Source organism: Lepidothrix coronata, unplaced genomic scaffold (genome assembly GCF_001604755.1).
Source record: "Lepidothrix coronata isolate B3197 unplaced genomic scaffold, Lepidothrix_coronata-1.0 Scaffold184, whole genome shotgun sequence".
In the NCBI taxonomy this organism is placed as follows: Eukaryota; Metazoa; Chordata; class Aves; order Passeriformes; family Pipridae; genus Lepidothrix; species Lepidothrix coronata.
The window spans coordinates 1,155,933-1,181,176 of NW_016690364.1; the positions used below are offsets into that span (position 1 = coordinate 1,155,933).

The 25,244-nt window shown below is 38.1% G+C and overlaps 1 protein-coding gene across 9 annotated transcripts in view; it reads right to left on the reverse strand.

The window, feature by feature from the left end:
- SENP7 (SUMO1/sentrin specific peptidase 7) overlaps positions 1-25,225 on the reverse strand; it is a 37,357-nt gene extending 12,132 nt beyond the window's left edge. The window contains exons 1-12 of one of the 9 annotated variants that reach the window (XM_017830862.1): positions 25,175-25,225; positions 23,719-23,765; positions 20,709-20,816; positions 18,411-18,505; positions 10,869-11,066; positions 9,087-9,284; positions 5,598-5,713; positions 4,698-4,873; positions 3,389-3,758; positions 2,675-2,826; positions 1,664-1,810; positions 133-166 (exon numbers count right to left, since the gene is read on the reverse strand). In XM_017830862.1, coding sequence (XP_017686351.1) covers positions 133-166; positions 1,664-1,810; positions 2,675-2,826; positions 3,389-3,758; positions 4,698-4,873; positions 5,598-5,713; positions 9,087-9,284; positions 10,869-11,066; positions 18,411-18,505; positions 20,709-20,816; positions 23,719-23,754 — 1,630 coding nt within the window. In that variant the 5' untranslated portion in view covers positions 23,755-23,765; positions 25,175-25,225. Of the gene's footprint in view, positions 1-132; positions 167-1,663; positions 1,811-2,674; positions 2,827-3,388; positions 3,759-4,697; positions 4,874-5,597; positions 5,714-9,086; positions 9,285-10,868; positions 11,067-18,410; positions 18,506-20,708; positions 20,817-21,377; positions 21,449-22,742; positions 22,827-23,718; positions 23,766-25,055; positions 25,154-25,174 lie in introns of those variants that run through there. The other 8 variants (XM_017830863.1, XM_017830861.1, XM_017830860.1 and 5 more) reach the window with 8 other exon arrangements.
- Between the last annotated feature and the right edge of the window lie 19 nt (positions 25,226-25,244).

The following is a 25,244-nucleotide window of genomic DNA, read 5'->3' on the forward strand; positions in this document are numbered from 1 at the left end:
GAAAATTATCTAATGTCTTTGTGAAAGCAAGTAAGAGTATAAATTACTCATAACAGAAATACATACTTAGTATTTTAATGCAATACTTTAAAGATACAGTTAAGAGAACCCTAAAGAAAAAAATTCTCTTACCCTGGAGTGGGATCACAATATTCTTTGTTGTAAACTGAAATAAGAATAATTAAAAAAAAAAATTACTTTGCTTTTTACAAATTGATTAAATCAATATAAGAATTTTTAATTCTCTGCATGTCTTTCCTTATAGCCAAATACACTGAAAATAATATAATAGAGTCATTTAGGTTGGAAAACACAATTCACCAAGTCCAACCATTAGCCTGACACTACCAAGTCAAATATGCATAGTCTGAGACTTCATATTGCCTATTTCACCTGAAAGAACACTCCTGAAGACATACTGCAGAACCTAAATGACAGCAAATAACTTGCAGAGATGCTATGCACTGAGAAATGAGCATAAAGTTGCAGAGCTGCCTATAGGCTCCTTAAGAAGAAGAAGAAAAAAAGATGAACACTTGAGACAAAAGGAGCTAAAGCAACCCATGATAGGCTGTCAGATGCACTGTTTGAATTAAGGACGCGATAGAAACGGTTCAACACTGGGGTGTTACTTTGCTATTTACAATAATTTTTTAATTAAAGGCCTTGAAGGATTCCACTTGCACTGCTGCTATGTCAAAGAGATTTTGCTAAATAAAGAGTGTTTTATTGTCACTTTGACAAAAGGTTCTCATATACATTGACAGAAGAGGTTTCTCCTACATTACCATAGTAAGCACGAAGTTGAGTTCTCCAAGGAAAATGTCTACTTTACACCTAAAGCATTGATTCTAAAATTATTTCAATTCATCCTTCAAATTATTTTGGCCTGTTAATTTAGGAAGTTACCATGAAATGTTTCCATAACTGCATGAGAACTGCTGCACAAAACTGCTGTTTTCTGAAAACCTAAAATTTTTATTATTACTACAATCCAAGATTTCAAGATGTCTTACTGAAAGCAATAGAACATATGCAGGTTCAAACATTTCTTTTTCAGTTGCAATATACAGACTGAGTCTGGTCAAAGACCTGTTGAAAATCCTGGAGCTGGTACTCCATTTAAGCACATCTTCACTTATGTTTCTACACCCACTGAGTAGCATGTTGCCTATGCACTAGTGGGTTTAGTATTGTTTTTATGCTCTTTAAAGCCACAAAACAAGCAATTTTCTGTTTAAAAGGCAAGATTAGAGCATAGTATATATCTGAACTCTGATCATTATGGATTACTTTATTCTAAATCATTACTATTTCTGAGAAAAGCAACTGGTTTTTCTTTTGAGTGACATTAATTGGCCACTAATACGGCCATTATTTTCTGTTAGAATTCATTACGAGCATCCTCAGTGTGACTTCTCAAGTACAGCATTTATACAGAACTTTTACATCTGAAAACTGTGGCCACAGAAAATCAGTTAGCTTTTCTGACAGCAATCCAAATGTACATGGTAATGGACTACACACTCCATTGTTTAGCCAAAGGAATTTGATGCAACAATAATCAAAACTGAGTGGTTCCATACTGAGTACCACAGGCTTTGCCTACCAGAATTTTAATTTTTAAATATTCTCAAAACATCATCATAATAGAATGACTTACCTTAGCAGGACCTCTTGATAAGCATTTAAATCTCCCAATGTATAGACTATCAAATGTAACATCCAGTGATGGGTTCATCTGTTTTCTAGGTGTTCTTTCAGAAGGTAAGGTGATCAGACTTTTATCTTCAATTGACTCTGTTAAAAACTGGAAGAAAAAGTATATTTACTACAGGGCTTTAAATGAGATACTTCCCTCCTGTAACCTTAGGAAAGTTTTTCATCACACTGGTAAGAATTTGCTCCCAAAGTCAGCTTCCATATGAAAAATAACACAAAAGCTTTAAGTGTTAACACATCCATTACTGACAACTTCTTTAAGGGTCTAAAAAGACCTTGTTTCACCTTCATTGCCAAGAAATGATCTGTGCACTTTACTAATCTAGAGCCAAGTAAAAACTAAGAGCAACAAAATAACATCCCTCTTTTCATATCAAAGGTTCAGGATCCAATTCAATGCTTATGATCAAAATGATGCACCTGAGAGAAGAGGCAGCAATGGCTCTTGACTTGTCTCAGGATAACTCAAATCCAGGTCAAAGCAAGCAGCATAAGGCTAATGAAGTCTAAAATGAGGCAACAACCTTTATGGCTAGTTCTAGATTCACATTTTACTGCTAGACACACAGAAAAGGGAACTTTACCCTGTCTCTCTCTGCTGTCAGCAAAGATCCTTGAATTTCTCCATGCACTGAATTACAACAAAGGACTGGTTGAGGAGAAGAAACTGCAATCAATTTAAAATGCTGTGTGAAAACAAGTTTTTCACAGATGTATCTTCATCATGTCTATTTCTAGCTCGGGTTATTATTGGATCCTTTGTTTTCTGATATTAAACATTTCCAAATGTTTGTTTTCAAAACAGGAAATACACTGTATGTTGCAGAAACACGGAAGCTTCAGAGCCAGAGAATTCTGCTTGTGGCTGGGACTATAAACAATAATTTTCCACAACAAACATTGTAGAAATAAAGGGTTGGCATAACAATACATAGGCCAAAAACTAGACTACCTGCTCTGTGTGGCTTTCCATCTTGTCTTCCAACTGCTTGGCTGAGAAGTCAGACTGTTGGTCTGTTTCTTTGATTTCAGTGATACTATCCTGCATCAGCTCTGTGCACTGTGGTTCAGAAGGTGAATCTTCATCATCACTGGAAAGGACGACTGAAGAGGAAAAAAAAAAGTATATATATACTACACGACGCAGACTTAAGAATATTTCATTCATTGTGGATTTCAGACAAGTAAAGAATTCTCTCTTGCAGCACGTAATATCAAGGTACATTGCCCAAACCAGTCAAGATCTGTGGGCATGAAAGTGCATGCAACAAGTACTGCTTTGTATCTTTATGAACACCTTCTATCCAAGATCCTTAAAAGTATTTGGCTATTAAAAGAAACAGGCCACAACTCAGCTGCTTCGAACTAGAGAATATCTTTTCTCAGCTAAAGCATCAGCTTAAGTACAGGCTCATTTTCCATAGCCACAAAATCAGCTGTAAAATAAAGACTGGAATTTTAAAATCTTGCTGTCTATCCTGTTTCTCAAGTACAAGACCCTCTGACTCCAGGCACTGTTCTGTAACCTGCACAGTGCATTACACACAACGCGATCTCCGTCTTCAATCTTTTGTTCTGTGTGTTTCAACTAGCCAGCCAGGCTCAAGTTCTCCTAGTACCTAAGTGTCCCAACAGTAATTGTCAGCAGCACAGACATAGTACATACTTGGGTCAACGGAAACAAGTTGCTGATTACCCCTGCAGATTCTGTTCCGCAGCTTGCTCAGGTACTGAGATGGGTCCATTTTCAATTTCCTGATCGTACTAAGTCGTGGTAAAATCACGTCCTCACTGGTGGCAGAAAGCTGTTTCTCTGAGAAATTTCTGGGAGGAGACTCTGAGCCAGACTCCTCTGAGCCAGACTCCTCTGTGCGGCTGTGAGCAGGCCTTAAGTGGTTGTGTGTGGAAGTGTCTTTACAGTCTCTCTCTAATGGCTGGGGAATACAATCCAAAAGCAGGACAGTATTAGATCTGTCACCTTGTCTGTCCTCACAGGGTGTTTTGCAGCGAGGAGTTGAACTCAAACTTTGCTTTTCCTAGAAACAGGAATCAGAGACAGGATTTAAGTTTATTTCTTGACATTTCTAGATGGTTCATATCAGTGATCGCTGAGATTTAGCTATGTGCTAGAAAAAATAATTACAGCGTAACACAGCAACATTTAATGCTCAGTTCAGGACAATTTCTCCCTCCTCATATTCCAAAGGTTATTATAAAGACATAAGGGACATTGTATAAAGACATAAGGGACAATCTTTTAGAAGTTTATTATGATCCCCATTCAAACTGAACAAGGAACTATGTCTTATTTTTCACTAGCTCTCTCACTGGCTGGGCTAATGGGATTCAGCAGCTGCCTTTCTCTGTGGGGTTTTAATCAGAAGGTGACAGGGATGCCTTTATTGTATTCAAATGCTTGAATATAAATCTTTGTACTTGACTGATTCCCTCAGTCTTTTGTTTATGTTTTGGTTTGGGGGTTTTTTTGTTTTGTTTTTGTTTTTCTAAATCTTAATGATGGATAAGAATAAAACTTTAAAGAAGAGTACAATAAACTAAGGAGAAGGGAGGAAGAAGACATCTGCAAGATTTCAACAACCCCAGGTATATTTAGTAATTTTTGTATTAAAGCCCCTAATTAGTCCCTAACTCTGTATAATCTGTGAAAGAAGCTTCCCTTAAGCAGCTAGATGTCTTATTTTCAAAATTCTTTTAGTCCATGCTCCTGTTTGAAAGAAACACTGTCATTCACCTCTCACAACGTTTTTTGCTCCAATAAGCATATTCTGATGTTGTGGACAGCAGTACATTTACTCACTCCTTCTGATGCATCACTGAACTACTTTCCCTCAACAGGTATAATAAGCCCTACTTATTACAATAATTCTTTTATTTGGGATGTTGCTAATGCTGTTACTGAAGTGTGTGTGCATGGGTGTACACAAACACATACATTAAAATTAAGTGCAACTTACAGAGAGTACAAGTGATTTTTCTGGAATGTGTGCATTACAATCATCAGAAATATGGCCACTATGTCTTCTTTTCCTTTTCTCAGAAGCAAAAGAGCCCGAGTCCTTCTGACTAAGAGTAGTGCTGTTCATCTGTCTGCCCCTTTTCTCCAGTTCATCATAGTGCTTGTTTTCTGCATCTAAAAAGGAGGTGATTTAACAGATTATCCTTAAAAACCTTTACATTTCTCCATATCCGTTATGTCTTAAATAAACTGCATGGGAGCAGGTATCTTCTACAAGTATCTTTAATAATTCTTTCCTTTTTTAAATTGTGTGTGGCTGCCAAAACATATTCCCTAAAATAATTAGGAATATTATTATTGCATAATTACTTAAGATAAGGGCATAAACAAACTCATAGCTCCCTTCCAAGTAAGAATTACTGTTTCTTTAATCTTCTGCCAGATACAATATTCTCAATTTCCTGTTCTAATCTGCAAATATTACTAATCAGTATAAAAAGGCAGTACATTATCCCTGGAGACTGAGCACAGAGGTCATAATTCTTCAGCAGTGAATACAAGTATTGTCAAATAGCATAAACATTTTAGCAGTGTTCACAAACCATTGAGCATTCTTAATGGATTACTTTCTTGATTATAAAAGACTTTTTAGAAAATCAGGATTATAAGAGTGAAGTGAGGCTTTCTTCAGTTTCATTTTTCTTCCACAGGTTTGATCCACCATAGTTTTATTCCTATTTAAAACCAGGCATTTGACATATTTTTACCATACCTGTAAAAAACCGCATTTTGAGGAAATATATACATTGCTTGCAACACCTATTCTATTTCTGTGCTCTCCTATTCCAACACTCTCCAAAATTCATACTTAAATGCTGGATGACTGCTCACTACAAACCTTTCTTTTGCAGCTCCCGTCTCCTTAACGTGACAGCATTAGTTTTTCCTGGTTCCTTAGAGGACTTGGTCAATTTACACAGCTCATCATCTGTCTTTCTCAGGCAATGTTCAGACCTGCAAATAATATTAACTATGACTTATCTTTAATTTTGAAAGAATACTGAAAAAAAAATCGTAACAGAAACTAGAGTTGGTTAGACCACAAACTTCTGCCTTTCTCATAAAATTTGTGGACCTTGGCAAATGAAACACTATTAATTCAGTCCAACTGCAGAAATACACAGGTATTCTAACAATGTTAATGAAACAGATGCTTCCAAAAAGCACAAGGTATGAAAATCTGGCATGCTTGACATCAGGCACAAATACTAATTTGCTGTAAGGAGTGACTGCAACAAGAACACATAAGAAAAAGAAAGAGAGTACAACGGTCACTTGTAATTAATATGGTGGGAATGAGACAATGCAGTATATTTTTTAGATTCAGCATCACTAACAGTAAGTATCCATTGAGTAAGACCCTCTAATGAGAAATTATTTGAAATAAAAATTCCTGCTTGAAAGGGCCTGAAACCTGTGAAGGAGGTAAGGGAGGAAGGGACATGAAAGAGAAAGAAACAGAAAAGGATCACAGCACTTAATCCAAATGGATTTCATGTTCATTGCTTTATAATGTGTCTAACTGTGAACGCTGTGGTCTCAAACTTGCTAAGAGCTAAGTGTCCATCACAATGACTGAAATCATTCACAGCTGAGCTCGGACTCGCAAAGAACATCACCAACCATGGACATCTCTAACTAGATAGCCAAAACTGTTGGACACTTTCTGAAAAGATGCCTATTCTTCAGTGCCTGTCTGTAGATAATTGTTGCTCTTTGGGAACACTGCAAAGACAAACAAAGATTTCCACAGAGCTCTGATACTACAGCGACGAACAGTATGTATAAGCACTGTGAAGAAATTACTGATTATCTTTCCATTCACAAAGAACCATGAATTGGACCATACACAGAAGAAGTGCTCAGTAAGTGCTACTATTTATTCCATATATTGAACAAGACAGGGTCTTGCATAGGTCAGGTAGCTCTAGTTCTGGAATAGCCTCACAATAGAAAACTTTATTTTGGAACCCACATCTCTTTCTCAATTTAAATATTTGTATGCATAACAGCTGCATAGATATGACTGCCCTAAAAGACCATACAAAACCATCAAGCGTTTTTCAGCATTTGTTTTACACCAACATCACCATTCAGGTATTTCAATAATAGGAAGTATCTCAATAGGACTGTTTCAGATAACAAGCTTCCTTAAACATGTTGACTTTATACATAAATTCTGCACATTTTATTTGCAATTTCAAACTTTGCTGGTAATTTAGCACCCTTTAACAGACATGCATCACCTATGAAGCTAAGGCAGCATATATACTATCAAGTGTTCTCAACAGCCATGGGAAAGAAGTACTTTAAACACTTCAAAACCCTATGTTTCTTTACATTTAAAACCTACCTCAAATTCATTAGTTATACTGATAGTTCAGTGGTGACAAACAAATGTGTTTCACACTGGCTTGCAGTGAAAAAGCAACTCAAAATCCACCAATTCTGTAATACCAAAAGCAAGAAAGAAAATAGGGAACTTGCAGCAAGTTCTAGCTGGTAGAGATTAGTTAAGTTATTACCACGCTGTTCTGATCACACACAATTCTTTGGCTTGATCTGAAATTTCCATAGTACAAAACCGGCACAATTTTCAGTAAAACAAAGTATGCATTCTAGCTACTCTGATGATACAAAAGACTCTTGTGTGATCATGTGCATTTATATGCGTAACCTTTATAAGAGGGGAGGTTTTTATTCTCCTCTGAAAGAAGGGACCTCAAAAGAATCAGCGCCAAGTGTATGTAACGCACAGATTTTACTTACGGAGAGGTGACGAGGATCAAGCCATGACTTTGCTGAAATAATTCCTAAATTCTCCATTTCCCATGTGATATGTCTAACAAATTGTACCATTGTGCTGGTCACTGGGGAGGGGTGAAAAATCATCCTAATGTTGGTTCCTGCTACTGACAAGCCTTTTACATAATACACAACTAAAAAGTTGTGTAGCAGGAACAGAATGTTAATCATTCAAGCAATGAACCAATCCAAAGCTAAAGGAAGTTGAGGAGTACACCAATGGCTAAAAACAATTACTAGTTCAAACCATTATTGTGCTTAATATAAAATTCAACAGCCACCCTCCAAATATGAGCTTGAAAAAGAACTCAAGATGTTTCCTCAGATTTAGAGAGTTCAGCTCAAGAGTTCATGTTCTCCTCTCTATAAACCCACTACCTTCCATCATCCAAAACATTACCAAGTAAAAAAAATCAGATACTAAAACTAAAAGATTTTGCCATAAAACAAAAAAAAACCCACAACACCCCCAACAAAACAAAAAAAATCCCCAACAACATGAAAAAAATCCCCACACTTCACTCAACCCTAAAACTATTAGCAACAAATATAATATATGAGATAGCCTAATAAACTGTTCTATCTAAATCCCTCATCTAAATTGCAACTTTATCAGGTTAATATAAGTAGCAATGGGTAACCCAATATTAAAAAATAAGGAATTAAAAATGAATTCCTATTAATTTCAGTTCTCTAAGATGCTGATGTATCAGAATGAGGAATATGACTTACTTTTCTCAGCTTTCACCTGGGAACTGCTAATTACTCCTGCCCTCAAAAAAAACCAAAACATTGTTCTCTTCCTCTTTCTACCTTCTTCCTCCAAATCTGTTGCTAAATTTTCCTGTGGAAAACTTGCTGTTGAGCAAAGACGTAGCCATAAGAGATAAGAGGATACAGTTTACTTTGAATGCAACTGCCTTCTTACATCAAAATGTTATATAATTCTAATACTTGATTTCCACTAGTTTTCTATGTCGAGCATTACTGTGATGCTCAGTCAACCTAAACACAGGAACAAAAGAGGAAAAGTAGAGGTTAAGTGGTGAGACAACACACACAGCCCTTAAACAATGTCACCCTGTTAGGACTGAGACCACTGGTGGGTTACTGTGAAATTACCTATCACAGAGAGGAATTTGGAAAATTTTGCAAAAGAAGTTAATTGAAATCATGCTAGAACACATTAACAGCTACAAGAAAGCAAGATTTTGGTTCTGGACACAAAACCAACTTAGATGTGTTTGAATTACTTGGCCATCTTCATAAATCAAAACACTGATCTACTGCAAACAGAAATTCCATCTAAGAAAGGAAAGTAGGCCATTATCATCAGGTCCAGCAAATCAGAACAAATGCAGTGTTAAAAGGGCTCACTGGACAAGCATGTTAGCTGCACCCAGGAAACTGATCTCCTGATTCAAGACAGGAGTAGAACCAAAATTGTTTCAGGGAAATTCTTTTCCATTGTGAAGTTATGCCATTTCAGGAAGACTGGCAAAATCAGCAGTGAGTAACATACCTTTCAGACAGAAAAGAACTTTCATGAGGAGAACTTAATATCTGACATGTCTGCAGGCTGGCAACAGATGATGAGGGTAGTTGACCTGATTGCAATTTATCAGCAGCTGGTAAATTTGCATCAATTGTTACGTGGTTGTCTATGTACTTTCTTCCAATTTTCGTCCTCAGGATGTTCGTCAAGATAACTTTGGGTTGCCTGCCATATATATATAACAGTAAATCATAAATACTGCTCTGAAATCTAGAGGAAGAAACTTCTTGTAAAATTCATGTATCTTAGAGGCTTGATAATCAACATCAGTATTTTCAGTCCCTTAGAGAAAAAAAAATCCCATTAAGAAACTTAAAATACAAGGTAAAAAGATTAACACAAAAAAGCAACAGGAGACCAGGGTAAGAAAAACTAGCCATATAATTTCACCTCAGCCAAGTACAATTCACACTGCATTGCCTCTAACGCATCATGTAGTACTGTTTAAAATCTGGTAAATGTTTATCTCTAAATAGCTTTCATGCAATACACATTTCTCAGAAATCTTGAGCAAACAATCTAGATTTTCCTGTGAACAAGAAGCCTCCAGTGAAACAGACTGAATTTCCCCAAGCACTTAGCAAACAGGTAGAAAAAAGGTACACAAAAAGGTAGAATTAGAATTTGTTCCCCTCAATTATGAGGTGGCATTCTACAGAACAGCAAGACTCAGAAAAACGTTCCCAGGTGTTAGAACACAAGCATCAAAAATAAGCTGAGCAGAAATATGAAGATAAAACTGCCCACTTGAGCACACACAGCTTACTTCATGCAATTCTACTGCGGCCAGCTTGTTGTATAGCCCTCGATTTACCCACCTAAATTTCTCAATCTGGGATTTAAATTCTAGCACTTCCATTGCATTTTGTTTTGGATTAGGATGTAACCTCCTGGCCTTTTTTAATCTGTTTTGAAAAACACAGTCTTTTGGGAATTGACTGTATAATTCTCCTGTTGTCTGTATTCATCCACAGAGCAGACTTCAGCACAGACTGTGTGATGTCTGGGGATCACTCAGATCTCCTCTTGCACAGAGATGTAAATTTGCTTTTAAACAGGAGACTACCTTACAGACAAGATGCTGCAGATGCACGGAGGTGATAAACAATGAGCATACCACTGAGAGAAAAAGTCTAATACAGAAAAATACTTTAGACTGGATGTAACCTCCAATAAACAAAGTCCCTAAACTGTCTACCATCAGAAGCTTGGAGAAAAAAAAAACAGAGAAAAAAGCATTCACTATAGCCATACTTTTCCCTCCCTCGATATCTACAGTTGACCACTGCTTGCAGGAGGGTCAGGATGATACTGGACTTGATATGCTTTTCTTCTGACTTGTTATGCCAGTTCTCCTATTTTCATGAGTAGTCTAAAGCAGGAACAGTGAAAAATACACCTTGATACCTTCTCTGAGAAAAGGGTTGCAGTTAAATACAAGTGTATTCTTTGCACAAGAATAAAAAAACCCTGAACATTTTGAGAATCCAATGGTTAAATCAGAATTATTGGTCTCAGCAGCACAAGATCATCTAGAAGCCATTTGAACAGAAAAACCACCACAAAATGCCTGGCACCATCTCTCTCAATGATTATCAAATGGAACCAGGCACAAGTGAATTCAGTGAAGTCAGATGAAATACAGTTCATGAACAAGACAGCTGTGGTACAACGAATAACACTTTCTCATGACAAAATAACTGCAAGGAAAATTTTTTTGTTTAGTGACATGAGGCAAAAACAACATACCTTTTAGACAGTAAAAGACTTTGGAGAGTAGGGTTTAAAATCTGCCATATCTTTAGGCTGGCAGTAGATGATGAGGGTGGTAGATTTGACTGCAGCTTGCCAGCATCAGAAAAATTAGCACCAGTTTTAGGTTGCGCCTGTGTGTACTTTCTTCCTAGTTTCGTCCTCAGGACATTCGTCAAGATAACTTTGGGTTGCCTGCCATACATATAATAATACATTAATAATAGGGTGCTGAGAACTTTTTAAGTCACACGAATCCAACAAAGCTTTTCTATGAGTTCACTGTCTCTGCATCATTCTTTATACCCTCACTAGAATTAGGTTCACTGCCTTGACAATTTACAAAGCAGTTCTCTTTTGAGAACAGGAATCACAAACACATCTCTTGATCAGGATAGCCTTTCAAGGTTTCTTCTTCCAGCATGAACAGCTAACATATCCACACGTGATTCTGAAGAGGCAAACTTTCAGTGAAGAGCCCAAGCTCCACCTCATCACAACCTCCTTTCAGGTAATTGCAGAGAGCAATAAGATCTTCCCTCAGCCTTCTTTTCTTCAGGCCGAAAAACTCCAGCTCCCTCAGCCACTCCCCATGGGACTTATGTACCAGACTTTTCACTAGCTTTGTTGTCATTCTCTGGACTTGTTCCAGCACCTCAGTGCCCTCCTTGTAATGAGGGGCTCAAAACTGAACATGAGAGTTGCGGTGCAGCCTCACCAGTGCCGAGTACAGAGGGACAATCACTGCCCTGGTCCTGCTGTCCACCCTATTGCTGACACAGACCAGGATGCCATTGGCCTTGTTGGCCACCAGTGCACGCTGCTGGCTCATGTTCAGGTGGCTGTCAACCAGCACATCCAGGTCCTTTTCTGCTGGGCTGCTTTCCAGCCACTCTTCCCCCAGCCCATAGCACTGTATAGGGTTGTTGTGACTCAAGTACAGTCCCAACACTAAGCCTTATTTAACTTATCAGCAGATAAATATTATAGATCATAGATGATTTGTCCAGATTTACTTTATTTTCAAACCACTGAGAACTGGACTTGTTTTCCAAGGGCTGGTCCTAAGAGGACACTGAAGTTCAGGTTAATTTGTTGGTTTTGAAAGATCACTGAGGCAAGAATTGCTGTTTTCTATTGCGTGTCTTGCCTAACAAATAAAATCATTCACACCATAGAGCAAGACTTCTTATAGCTAGAGAAAACCTTTTATTACTCACATAGCTGTTACACATAGTGTTACACACATCCTACAGTAACATTTCTTAAGCAAATGGTTACTACTCCTCAGTGGGTTGACAACTGTGCAAGCAAATCTAATTGTCTCCCTGGCATGTTGCATTCAGCTCAGCAGCCTTGGTTACATGGTACCTAGTGGCAAACAAATACACATATGGCATGAGAGCTGCTGAACAACAGACATGCTTGAACCTAAAAAAAAGAATCTGGAACTGCCGTGCTTGTGTAACACAATTCACTTGGGTAAGATGTTTCTTCCTGTTGAGATTTCTTTTCCCTGGTTACTTACCATATTAACAAGACACATAACCCCTCACTGAACCTGAAAATACAGCTTGGACAACCTGCCTATAAGCTATCAAAGCCAGTCAATCTTATGGGATCTCTGCACCCGTGAATGCCACAATGTGTATGCAATGAGCTGCTTTCTCTTAGAGCTTTGCTAAGTGCTTCCCAGACCAGTGGTCTCCAAACTTTTTTTGATTATGCACCCCTATCAGCAGTAAGTAGTGTGAGCATGTACCTTCAACAAGTTTATTTAATTATAACTAATTCACAGATTGATGTTTGGACTTCATGATCTTAAAGGTCTTTTCCAACCTTAATGATTCTGTGATTATAAAACACACAGACAGAAATTCAAAAAAAATGATGCAACAAAGATGATATAAACATTTAATAATTGAACAAAAATATTTCCTTCTTGTACCCCAATGAACTGTCTTGCACATGCCACACCTTGGAGACCACTATCTAGAAAATGCACAATAAACCTAAATGGTTCACCTTCCAAAATAAGTAACTTTCGCTCAAACTGAGGGATTAAAAAACAAAACAAAAGAACTGCCTAAATTAAGGCACTGTGATGCCAAAAACAGAGGAGAAAGTGTTATATAGCAGATTGGTCCTAATCAGCTGTTGGAAAAGCAATCCAGGATTTCTGAAGTGATTGTTTTTGTATGTGTAACTTTTTATTTCCTTCACAGAATCAGTCTCATTAGAAGACCAACCTAACCACAAAAGTGCTACAGAATGTTTTATGCAGTCTGGAATAGGTAGGTTCTTTTACCTAGTCCTATATATAGTCTATGACTATTATAGCAAAGAACTGCTGTATTTAAAAAACTCATTACTGAGTCTGAGCACTGTGCTTTAAACACTGTAGACCTAAAAGAGGTTCTACACTCCAAGTAACCACAGACTGGAGTTTCATTTAAAGGCTGAAAAGCTTAGAAAGTAAACACAGGTCATGAGAGTCAGTTTAGTAACACAAGTGTCCTTAATGGTGGAGCCCAACTGTAGCAGTTTACTGAGCACAAACATTAAGTACACAAATTAATCGCAGCTTAATATGCCAGAAGAGCTCATAGTGACCAGACTTTTACATCATTTGTTGTTCGTCCACCGTAACACATATTAGAAATAAAAAATAAATGAGCAGTACCTAAGAAAATAGAGAATATATACATTTAAGAAATGTGATAAATTAAAAATTCAGCTACACAACAAACTATTAGAAAATTTACAACTATTAAAGCAGTTTAAAGCCATTTCAAGGTAACAGTCATAAGTAACTTGTACAAATTTATCTTACGAAACTGGGCATTTACTCTTGGGCTTTAATTTCCTCCTTAAAGACAAGAAAGACCCAAACTTTAGAGGTCCAGTTACTAAAGAACTATAGTGGTAAAACAGTTCATCTCTTGGGGTGCCAGAAGAGATGCAGCAATGAAAGACTAAGTCAGATATTTGCCCCCTAAGAGGACTCGAAACTACAAATATAATCTGGAAGTAACCAGTATTTTTTTCCTCCAAATATAAAACAGTTGCAAAAGTGGGCCTTAGCAATACAAAGATGTGAAACATAAAACTGCTTCCCCTTAAAAAAATAACAAAAAAAAATTTAAAATAATTATTGTAGAACACCACGAGACAACGTAAATGTATTATTCTCTATGGAACACTTCAGCCCTCCTGACTAGAATCAAGTCAAGCCTATCAGTCTGTTTCCCAGACCTCAATTCTTTCAGGTTTCACTGTTCCACCTCATAGAAATGCCAGGTAATTTTTTTCTTTCTATTTGTCAAACACAAGGTATCATAGTGAAATTTTACTAAATTTAGCCTCAACCTGTAAGGTATTTAGTCCAGTGGAAACACACAACTAAAATAAAGACTCTGTGACCAGGTATGAACAGGATTTGTAAAGATAACAGAAAATATTCCAACACTGAGTGTTTAAACAACACAATGATAGAAAAAGTCCACAACAGGAGCTAAAGGAGTCAGAAGCAGAATTTCAGCACCTATAATTTGCTGTCCACCTTGGAAACTCATGTCTGACATGCTTTGCTCACATTCACATCATGCTAGTCCTTAGGTTCCAGGCTCCTCTGTAATTTGTTTTAATCATTGCAAAAATGAACTTAAAATTTCAAGCACATGCACATAACCCATGAAACTACTGGAAATCAAACAAAAGACATTTCAAAAGATAAAAATTAGTGTCAAGCAGAAAAAAAGCAAGCAAAGTGTACATCAAAAGCAGGTTCCACCAGCAGACCCAGCAAGCAAGCTGCACAACAGTAAAACTGGAGGCATCTTGGTGAGGGAAAACCAAAGGCAATTGTTTCTGTTTCTAAAGCACCTAACATACTACCTCCACAAAACGGAAAAAATACAAACCCAAAGGTAATGAAAATATACTTACACATGTAATGATGGAATAAACAAAAAACATATTATGAAAAATGCTATTAGCTGCTCCTGGCAAGTCTCATACCACTTTTCACAGGCAAAAAAGGATTATCCTACCTTAGAAAGCATAGGACGAAAAGCTATTAATTGCTTATGCCCCTTTGGGGAATATGTTTGACCTCTATTTCACACAATAATCACAGCTACTAGATCCAGTTCCTTTCTCAATGATCATATTTGTGCACACCAGTGTTGTAACTGCTGCCTCCAATTCATTCAAATTTGCATTAGAAAGTGATCAAAATGAGGCCTGGAGGCTACTGATTCCTTTTGGACTAAATTATTATTGTCTACACCACTACTTTCACACCTACATTCTACATACTAATAATATAAATTTGTGCCAGTGGGATGTCACATACCATTCGAGGGTCACCCCATTAGATCCCATATAAGCTGAACATCTGTCCTGAGTTTACAGAATAAAGCCACTGACAGACTTGATGTGTATCCAGCTACCTGAGCTTCTGCAGCAACATACACAGCTCAGGAGGTCCTTGACTTTCTAGCGCCCAAAGGAATAATGTGATACACTATCATTAATGGGAAACTGATACATTCACTGACTACACCCTATTAGAAGAAAGCCTGTCTGTCCTCTTTCTTCTTCAAGGTCCTTTCACCAACTGATGAGAAGTCAATGACCAACGAGCAGCAAACATGAATAACCCTAAACACCTCCTTGTTTTGCTGGGCCAGGAAGTTACTACTGACAGAATGCATCGGGGAGGGAACCAGTATGTAAATGACTGCTACAAAAACCTGACTGCTACAGGGTCAGTACTTGATTCAGCTGTGACATGTATTTCAATTAACATTTCAAATACTGAGCTGAAAGAATCACACACGTCTTATTTAAGTGCTCCTCCCAATCCTCCTCCCTAAAAAAAAAAACCAAAACAGACCAGGATGAGAAGCTTGAATTTCAGAACAGTGTTCCATTTTGTTTGGGTTTTTGAGTAGTTGTGGTTTGTTGAGTTTTTTTTGGCGGATTTTTAAAAAATTATTTTTTTTTATTTACCTCTATTCCCCTCTTTGAAGAATGCAGTAGTAATACAGCTGAAGTAAGTGGACACTCTAAACACTATTTCCAAGCAGTGATAGCTACCCTTGTAATAGTCTTATCCACCTCCTTGATGACTAAAAAGTTTCCTAAGTGGGATACAAAACACTAATTGACCAATTACAGAAACACCATACCTAACGTTCTGTCATGACCCTAATAAACTGAACTATTGAGATGACATGACAGTTCTGTTTTGTGACACAATGACAGAAATTTGTAAGAGAACTCCAGCATAAGAAAAGGACAAAGGAAGTGAGCTGCCCTGAGAGCCCTCTCTGGGATCACAAAACTATCACCTGACAGTCACTTTGCACAAGGCCACAAGCAGAGGTATACAAGTGCGAGCAGCTGCAGTTGCTGCTACAAACCCCCATGGTCTCATCACAGCACAACTGACAGAAGCAACCAACTACCAAATTTTGTAATCCAAAAATTTAAGTTAAAAAAAAAAAAACAAACAAAAAAACCCCACAATATGTGAAGGTGGGTTTGTGCTAATATATCCACTTTGTCCTGACTAAAATGAAGTGGCAGTAACAATGCTGAAGCAACACTTCAGATAAAACATGTCTCCCTAAACATTGGAGATTAGCTCCTGTCAATAAAAGTGGACCGCTTTTAAAACACTGGGAGCTAATATAAATTTGTCATTGAGACTTATTTCCTGCTTTGCAATGCAAATGAAAAATTCCTCACTGGGAAGAAAGAACATAGAAACTATTGCATCAGAAAGACTCTCAGCATGCAACCTCACTCTTTCCTCTTCTGAGTTTTGTCAGTTCTTAGACTTTTGCTCAACAAACACCACTTCTTTAGAACCTGTGTGCTCTTTCTACTTATGCAATGAGATCACTGTGTCAACTTTGACTTACTGAGAAACACCAAATACCCAGATGGAATACTAAGTACAAGCTTCACTGCAGACAGTAAATTTTACAGAGAACCTCCAGCTAGTCTCTAGACACACATCGTTTTTTGCGGAAGTGAAAAATGTACTTGTTTAATATCTGAATATTTGCTGTCTCTTTATAGTCTAAATCATTTCTCACTAACATGCTGGTAAGATTTTGGTAAAAATTATGGAACACCTACAAATGCTATTTGAAAGTCTCTCACATATGTTAATTTTCTGTTACATATGTTTATTTTGATATGTAACAGATCCAAAGGTAGCTTTAAAAAAAACCCCACCTCCTCAATGTTGAAAGATCAGTTCAAAGTTTACTGAAAGACCTTTAGAGACTGACATCAGATATCAACATAAATGAAATTCAGAAAACTGCAATTAACACAGCTAATTCTCCCAGGCTGACCCTGTGAGCTGCTCCCTCAGTTAAAGTTACTGACACAAGCATTTTGAGGTAAATCCATGTAAACTCACAGCTATGTCTCTGAGGAGTTATGAAAAAATAAATTCAGCATCTTTTATAAGTTCAGCTCTTCCCTGCAACACTTTGAAGCATTCTGAATATACAGACCAGGCTAAACAATGACTACTCATAGGTCACAAAACCACATAACTCAGCAGTGTCATTAAGCATTTTCATTACCTGTGCACTTGGTCTTTAACCACATCTCCTGACAAGAAACCACTTATGGCCAAGTTTAGTCGCAGTCAGAAAACAGGGCAGAGAATGCTTACTCATTTATTTAGAACTGAATGATTTGTGGAATAATAATTGCTTCATTAAGACAAACAATAATTCATTTCATCACAAAGTCATTTTGTTTCCTAGCTGCCTCTAATAAATCTAGTTCTACATTTTCATTTCTATTTGTCAACTAAAGCACTTACAGCTTCAAAATTTTCTTGGATAAACAATTATCTATCTGACAGCTTCTCAGAAGACAACTTTAAATTATTTGCCATAATCTCAAAGAAACAAAGATATTTGCTCTTGTCAACAGAGCATAAAGAAGCGACACATCAGCTGTCTTAATTATTTACTTAGGTGTCTTGACAATAACATAGAGGTGAAAAAGCTCTAGTTTTTTTACTGCCTTCCCCTACTAATCACCATATTGCTTAAGGGGTTTTTTAATTGTTTTTAAGAGTTGATAAAGCTAGGTTAATGAGTGTGGACAACAAGGCAAAAAAGGCTAAGCAAAAGATAATCTGGGAAGCTTCTTAAATACCTAAATACCTAAAATATCTAGAGCTAGAATGACAATTTGCACTTAGAGAGCAACAAACACCCTTCAGGATTCCAAGCAGGTCAATAAGCAGTAATTCCTCTAATAAGTGCTGCACTCCCATTCAAATGTCACAGTCTTGTGCTGTGTTAAAACAAAGAAAAAGTTACGACTGCCATGAGATCACTGAAGCAGGATTCTCTGAAGGTGAGCTACCCAACAGCTTGAAAACCACCTCTGCATGACACAAAAAACTAGCCAGAGACCTGAGATGCCCATCTTCAAGACAGACTGCAAAACTCTGAATATACGAACAGAGGAACTAATTTTAAGGTGAATTCTTACCCAACTGATTCTTCCTCATTAGAGCTGTGTCTGTCACGGTCCTTTTGCCTTCTTCCTTTTGTGGAAGGCTTTCTGTAGTTGGCACTTAATCTCCACTGAAACAAAACAAATAAAATTGGCAGGTTTCAAGATTCAGATTTCATCATAAATATGTCATAATGGATAACATTAGAAAAATGGAAAAAATGGAACAATGCCAGACACAGAAACAATGTAACAGATCACATAGAGCAGAGCCACAAAGAGCACATATAACAATTTTGAAAAGAATGAATCTGCTTCATTTAAAGTATCCACATACCACCTGATCTTGAATGGAACTTAATTCTCCTAAAAAATGTGACAATACAAGAAAATTCAATTGTTTCCCTGTTTAAAGGATTATCACAAACAGGGATTTAAATATTAGGCCTGTTTTACATGATCACAAATACACAAGACAGCCTCTACTTTCTTTAATTCCATATATTTAACCCAATTATATTCCACAGAAAGATATAAAATTCTGAGAAGGAAAAGAAATTTGAAGGTTTGGTACTGAGGTGGAAAAATTTTTAACAGCAAGACTTCATTTTTTTCCAGATTTTCTTACCTTCCCAGAAAGCACTTATATTTTCAAATTAAATAAATGAAGCTGCACCAAAACATAGTTATTGCTGCAATTCCCCAAACCTACCTCCCTCTGCCATTGCCTCCCGCTAATCTCTCCTTGTTTTTTTTTAAATGTAAAATATAATAAACCAAAGAGATGCTGGGAAATTATGCCAGTCAGGCTGAAAGCAAACATCTTCCTTTCTGTCTAATTGTGGTGTAAAAGGGCATCTGAAAAATTCCTGCCCACACATTTTACAAACTTTAGTGCAAGTCTGGAATGTGCACCCCAAATTACCTTCTCCCTACCGTAAGGGACTAACTCTAATGAAAAATAACCCCATTACTGAAAAATCTGGCAGCAAGAAATTGCCTTGAAGGTGCTCTGCCCTCTTCCTGCCTTCAAACATCATCTATTTCACCTCTTATCACTGGTGTTCATGCATGGTAGAGACCTATACATCCAAATCACTTAAAGCGGCACAAAGTTCCTCAAACAACACAGACCAAATTCTGATACATCAGAGCAAGCTTTTCTTTTAAAGTAGAACATAAAAACTAGTCAGCATTTAAAGCACACAAAACCCTTTACCACATGGAAAAGTCTAAAATATATAGACACAGGTAGGAAAAATAAAAAAATGGAAAATTAGACAACACACAGGAAGTAACAAACAAAAAAAAGTACTTTTCCATTCATCCAGTGTAATCACTGTTTTTGCAGAGGCAGAGAGAAAGACAGAAAGAATTCCATGCAAGTGCTGTCTGGATCTGCCCAAGAGGCTGCTGCTTGTAACCACAGGAGACATTACCTCCAATTTCAGAACCTGGCTGTTACTGGATGCTCTGATCACTCAAAGAATTAACAGTATAGAATACAACCCCACCATGAGTCTCTATTGCAGTGTGCTGAAACGACCTGGCCTACCAAGAGACCTAGGGGACATTATCACAAAAAAATTCCTAACTACCCCCACCAAGCTTTTAAAATTCCTCTGAGGAGAAGCCTGTTTGTCCTGCCTCATGATTCTGAAAGCACTAAAACCTACAACAAACTCTCGATGCTGAGCTGAAGGAGATAAGAGTAGCAAAATATGTTTCCAACATTTGGCATTTTAAAAGCGTTCATTGAATTTGGAACAGATTTATAGAGGTAAATATTTGCTTCTATATGTGACTGAGATGGTCAAGACAATAATTTATGATAACTGTATTAACACTAAAAGACTGTAAGAGTACTTATGGCATTTATTTCTGTATTAGCACCTAAAATTCTGTCAAAAGTGATACAGCACTTAATTTATTCTCTTAAGCTCTAAGATATAAACAATAATTATCTGAAAACTCAACGTAAAAGTTATTTCCATATCATAACAAAAAGTTTACTATGTGATCTGAATATAACTTAAAGTTCAGAAATCAGAAGACAACTAAAAAAAATATTATATTTATCTTTAAATTAAAGACTTTTAAGACAGCTTCAAACTACACCTGAAGACCAACTCTGCTTTTCAATGATTTAGGCTGGAAACATGGCACTAAGACTTCCATTTCTGTAAATGTATGCCTGCAGGCAGATTTCAGACCTACACACCTGTTTCTCTCCAAGGTAGCACTTGGTATTAAAAAAGCCAGCATCCAAAACAGAACCAAAACCTCATGTAACAATCTCTTACACACTTAACACTCTGAAGAACTTCTCTTTACCTCTTTTAAAGGGTAGTCCCAATGGTGGGAGCCTGGGAGCCTTGCCAAAGGGGACTGAACTTGGACAGCCTCTGATTCGGTGTTTGTTTTCTTCTTTGGTATACGAAACTGAAAATAGATGATGTTACACACACGATAAAACTAAATTATTTTAACTGGTTTAATTAACCAGCCCTGTTGCTATGAGCTGGCATACTGCCATGTACAAAGTTTTCTTAACTGTCAGGCAAAACTAAGCCATAAGGGAAGCACTGATGTGTGACTTTAGTTTAAATGCATTCCTCATTGAGGAGGAATTGATCCCAAATAATGAGTCATACCTCGTGAGGAGCTAGTTTTAACACATGAACCATCTGAACAAGCTCTTCCTATTTTATTAACTTCACAACTTAGAACACGTGCCTAAAAGGTGACAACCAATGTACTGACAGTTTTCTTAGTTCACTCTGATTTGTTTCCACTCCAGTTAAGTTGTTTCAGCTTAGAGACCGATAAAGAACAAAGAAAATAGCTGAATATCATGACTCACACCAGGTTTGCTCTCACTAAACAAAAAATTCAGGATGAAGAACAATTACATCTTACAATAGTACTAGCATTTGGTATGATAATTTAGCATCAACAGACTACAATGTACTGAAAGTGGTATAACCTATTGTCATTGCTAACCTTTGCAGAAATGGAACCAGCATTTGGAAAGTAATTACTGTCAGAGAAAACAGCAGTCCATGGAAATTTGCCTATTTAGGAAAAAATATGTAGGAAATAAGGTTTGTTTACTGAAATTCAAACAAAAAATTATCAAACTAAATTCTTACTAGTTCATCAAGACAAGGAAATAGGACAGCAGTTCCTATCAGTTAATTAAACCAGTTAAAATAATATCAACTGAAAGAATAAAAGTGCAAGCATTGCCTTTTCTCTAGGCATCCTGAGAAGCAAAACCTGACATTGCAAATACAACCAGATGAGAATGAATCAGAGAGGGAACGCAAAACTTACATCTTTCACATAACTGAGTCTATCTCAGCCAGGAAAAAGCTGAAGCCACTCCATATGATGGCTGCTGTCAAGTGTACTTGATTTGCAAGCCACCAGGTGCCCCATGTTGTACCATGAAATTACAAGCAAGGGTTCTAGAACAGCAGAGCTAACAACTTAATAATTAATACATCAACTACATCCATTAGCTCAGTAGGCAGTCCTTCAGACAGACCATAATGCAGCATGCTGCACCATAATGAGATAATACTTCAGTCCTTCAGTCTGAATCATGAGTGCTCTTATTCCTTCTCTACACTTCTTTGAAACAAAGATTAAACTCTTTTGTAATCAGTACCTCAGCCTGCTTTTGCTGGTCAAAGGCTGTAATAACAAATATGCCTTTGATAACAGATTCTTCAAATTATAAATTTAAAAGATAAATTATAAATGTTACGCACAGGCAACAACTTCTCATACAAGTACCTCCCTTCCTTTCCAATCAACATAAAAGTATTGAACAAGACATTTTCTTACTCAAGGACTTGTACAAGTAGACTGTTTCAAATTTGTTTGGTTGGTTTTCTTTTAAAAGTGGCCTATAAACATGTTCATCAGTCAGAATGCATTCTTCTGATCTGCACTTTAATGGCCAGGTACAAATTTCTTACTTCAGAACTCCACCAGCTGCCTGACTGGAGATTTCTGTTATGAGATTGCTAAGTACACAGAGTTATCTAGAATTTTAATATGCACTTAAAGGTGAAGAGGTTCATATAACCTCTGTAATAACATAACAGATAACATTAATAACAGATAAGGTCAGACTCAGAAGACAAGAAGAGGCAGACAGACTGACAGAAAGGATAAAAAGCACAAGATACGTTCATCAGCAACATTTCCAGCTCACCATACAGCATCTTCTCAATGCTCACACTCATTAAGAAGATGTTGGTTTGCAGTGTCCACAATTAAGTTACAAAACAAGCACAAAATTGAGAAGTAAATAGGGTTCTGAATCTATGCTAAATGCAACCTATGCAGTTGCCTCACCTTTTCCCAAATAAAAGGTGACTAACTCAAGACATATACGTGTATACGCACTCATCTAAACCAGCAGTACTTTTCTGAAGGTTGTCACCTGTAGGAATGCAAATTCTTCAGGACACTGCAGAGATAAGAGATCTTAGCAAGAAGTCTTGGGATTTAAACAAAAGCAATTTGAATTGTTTGCCTTCACTCCCTGAAATTCTTGCATTATCTGAGATAAACAAACAGACTTCTAAACCCTGTAGTAAATCTCTTTATGGCCTTGCTTTGCATCATCAATCATTGTAACTGTAATGAAGAAGTGCCTGCTCTCCTGTCTGATGAAAAACAGCTCTCTGTGTTTCCCTGACCCCTAACCCCAGCTATAAATGGAATGCCTGTCCCTCCTTCCCCAGACCCCATATATACACCAAAGATTGTAATCAATAAACGATTCAGTTTGTCCAGGCAACCTGGGTCTGTGCAAATTAAATCTCTACAGTCACCTGTAGGAACAAGGGTCAGAGAAAGTGCATAAACAAGGTGCTGGAAACAGCTTATTTCTACACCTCTAGATAGTCCATACCTTGCCAGATCAAACCAGTTCCTGTGCCTACCATTTGTTTTCACCAGTACTTCCACTGCTAGAAAGTACTACTAATAGAGATATTTTAGAAAAAATAAACACTAGCAAATATTACACAGTTGTGCAGCTGCTCTACTTACTTGACCTCACTCTACTGACTCTAGTATTTTAGCCTAGGTCTTAAAATGCCCCTGAAAACACCCTGTTTATGTGTAATCAAATGCTAAGCCTATCATGTATTAATACAGGTTCAACAGCAGACATTAGTATTGGTTGCTACCACAGAAAACTGTCCAGCTTTTGCTGGAATGCTCAAGAATGAATTTGGTTATGCAAACACATCAGAATGCCCTAGGATACCCACAGCCTCAAAATAAATTGTTGCACATTGTTGTAATTTATAGCAACACTTACACTGGCATGACTTGAAGATGATGTTCTTCCCGACATGATTTTCTCTACTGGAAAAAGAAAAAGAAACAAAATAAACAAAAAATTTGTGGTTTACTGATTAAGAGGGAAGCAGGACCACAGCAGTAGGTACTAAGAAAGAACAAGAAAATCTTTTTTGAGCAAACTAGGACAAAGAAAACACATTAACAAAATGGCTTGGGTTGGAAGGGACTTTTAAAAGATCAACTACCCCAGCCCTCCTACCACAGGCAGGGATACCTTTCACTTGGTCAGGTTGCTCAAAGCCCATTCAACCTGACCTTGAACACTTCCAGGGATGAGGCATCCACTGCTTCTCTGGGCAACCCGCTCGAGCATCTCACCTCCCTCAGCACAAAAAAATTTCTTCCTCATGTCCAACCTACCCTCTTTCAGTTTAAGGCCATTGTCCTTTGTCCTGTCACTCCAAGCCTTAGTAAAAAGTAATTGACAGCCATAATACAAGAGACACACACGCTTGGGCAAGGCTCTGGATTGTCAGCACTGATAGAACCATTAAAGAAATTGTCACAAGAATTTATCTTTAGTGAAGCCATTTAATGATCAACTGCCCCCCCCCAAGCACACAATCAATAAGCATTTAAAACTTTGATTATAGAGTGAAAAGGAGTCACAGAAGAGATCTGTGACACTGCAGGACAGGGGCTCCAAGAATAAATAATATTCAAGTATTCCTGGTAGTCTATAAACTTCATCAGTGGAAGGACACAGCTTCAGAGCTTTCAGCATCCATAGGTGTTTGTTCTCTTCATAAATACTCCGTATGACTCTGGCATAACGCTTTAAGTCTCTTAAGAAGCCCTTCAAGTTCAGGAACTTTCATTCACCTCAGCGGGTTTTTTCAATTTACAAGCCCAAGTTCCCCAGCGTGGGGAACAGCAACATCTACAGACTGACAGAAAAAAGAAAAGCCAAACTACTGCCTACTGTTCCGAAGAGGGAAAGCCGACAAGCGGCGGCCTCCTGACAGCTCGGGCGGGCAAAGGGACCTCCCGGGCTGTCACCGCCGGGACCCGGCCTGGCTCCTGGTCCCGAACCCCCCTTCCTCAGCTCCCGATCTCCAACCCCCGCTTCCTTCAGCCCCCGACCCCGCACCGCCGGCTCCTCCCGCTAGGAAAGGAACGGGCTTCCCAGTGACAAACGCACAAGTGCCGAGAGCCTAGGCCGGCAATTCCACCTCTCCGCACTCCCTCCTCAGCCTCCTTCCCGAGGAGCAACAACGCCGCCGCCGCCACCCTCCCTCCCTCGGTGCCCTCCGTCCGCCCGCCCTGCCTCGTCGGCTTCGCTCGCTCGCTCGCCTGAAACACCCCGGCCGGTGCCGGGCCCGCCGGGGCGCTGCCTGCCAGCCGTGCTCCCGCTTTACTCCCCGCTCCAGCGGCCGAGGGGCTGGGACCGGACGGCCCCACTCGGCACTCACCGCCGCGGCCGCCGCTGTTTACCCGGGCCCGCCGCCGCCTGCGCAGCTTCCCGGGGCACTTCCGGGCCGG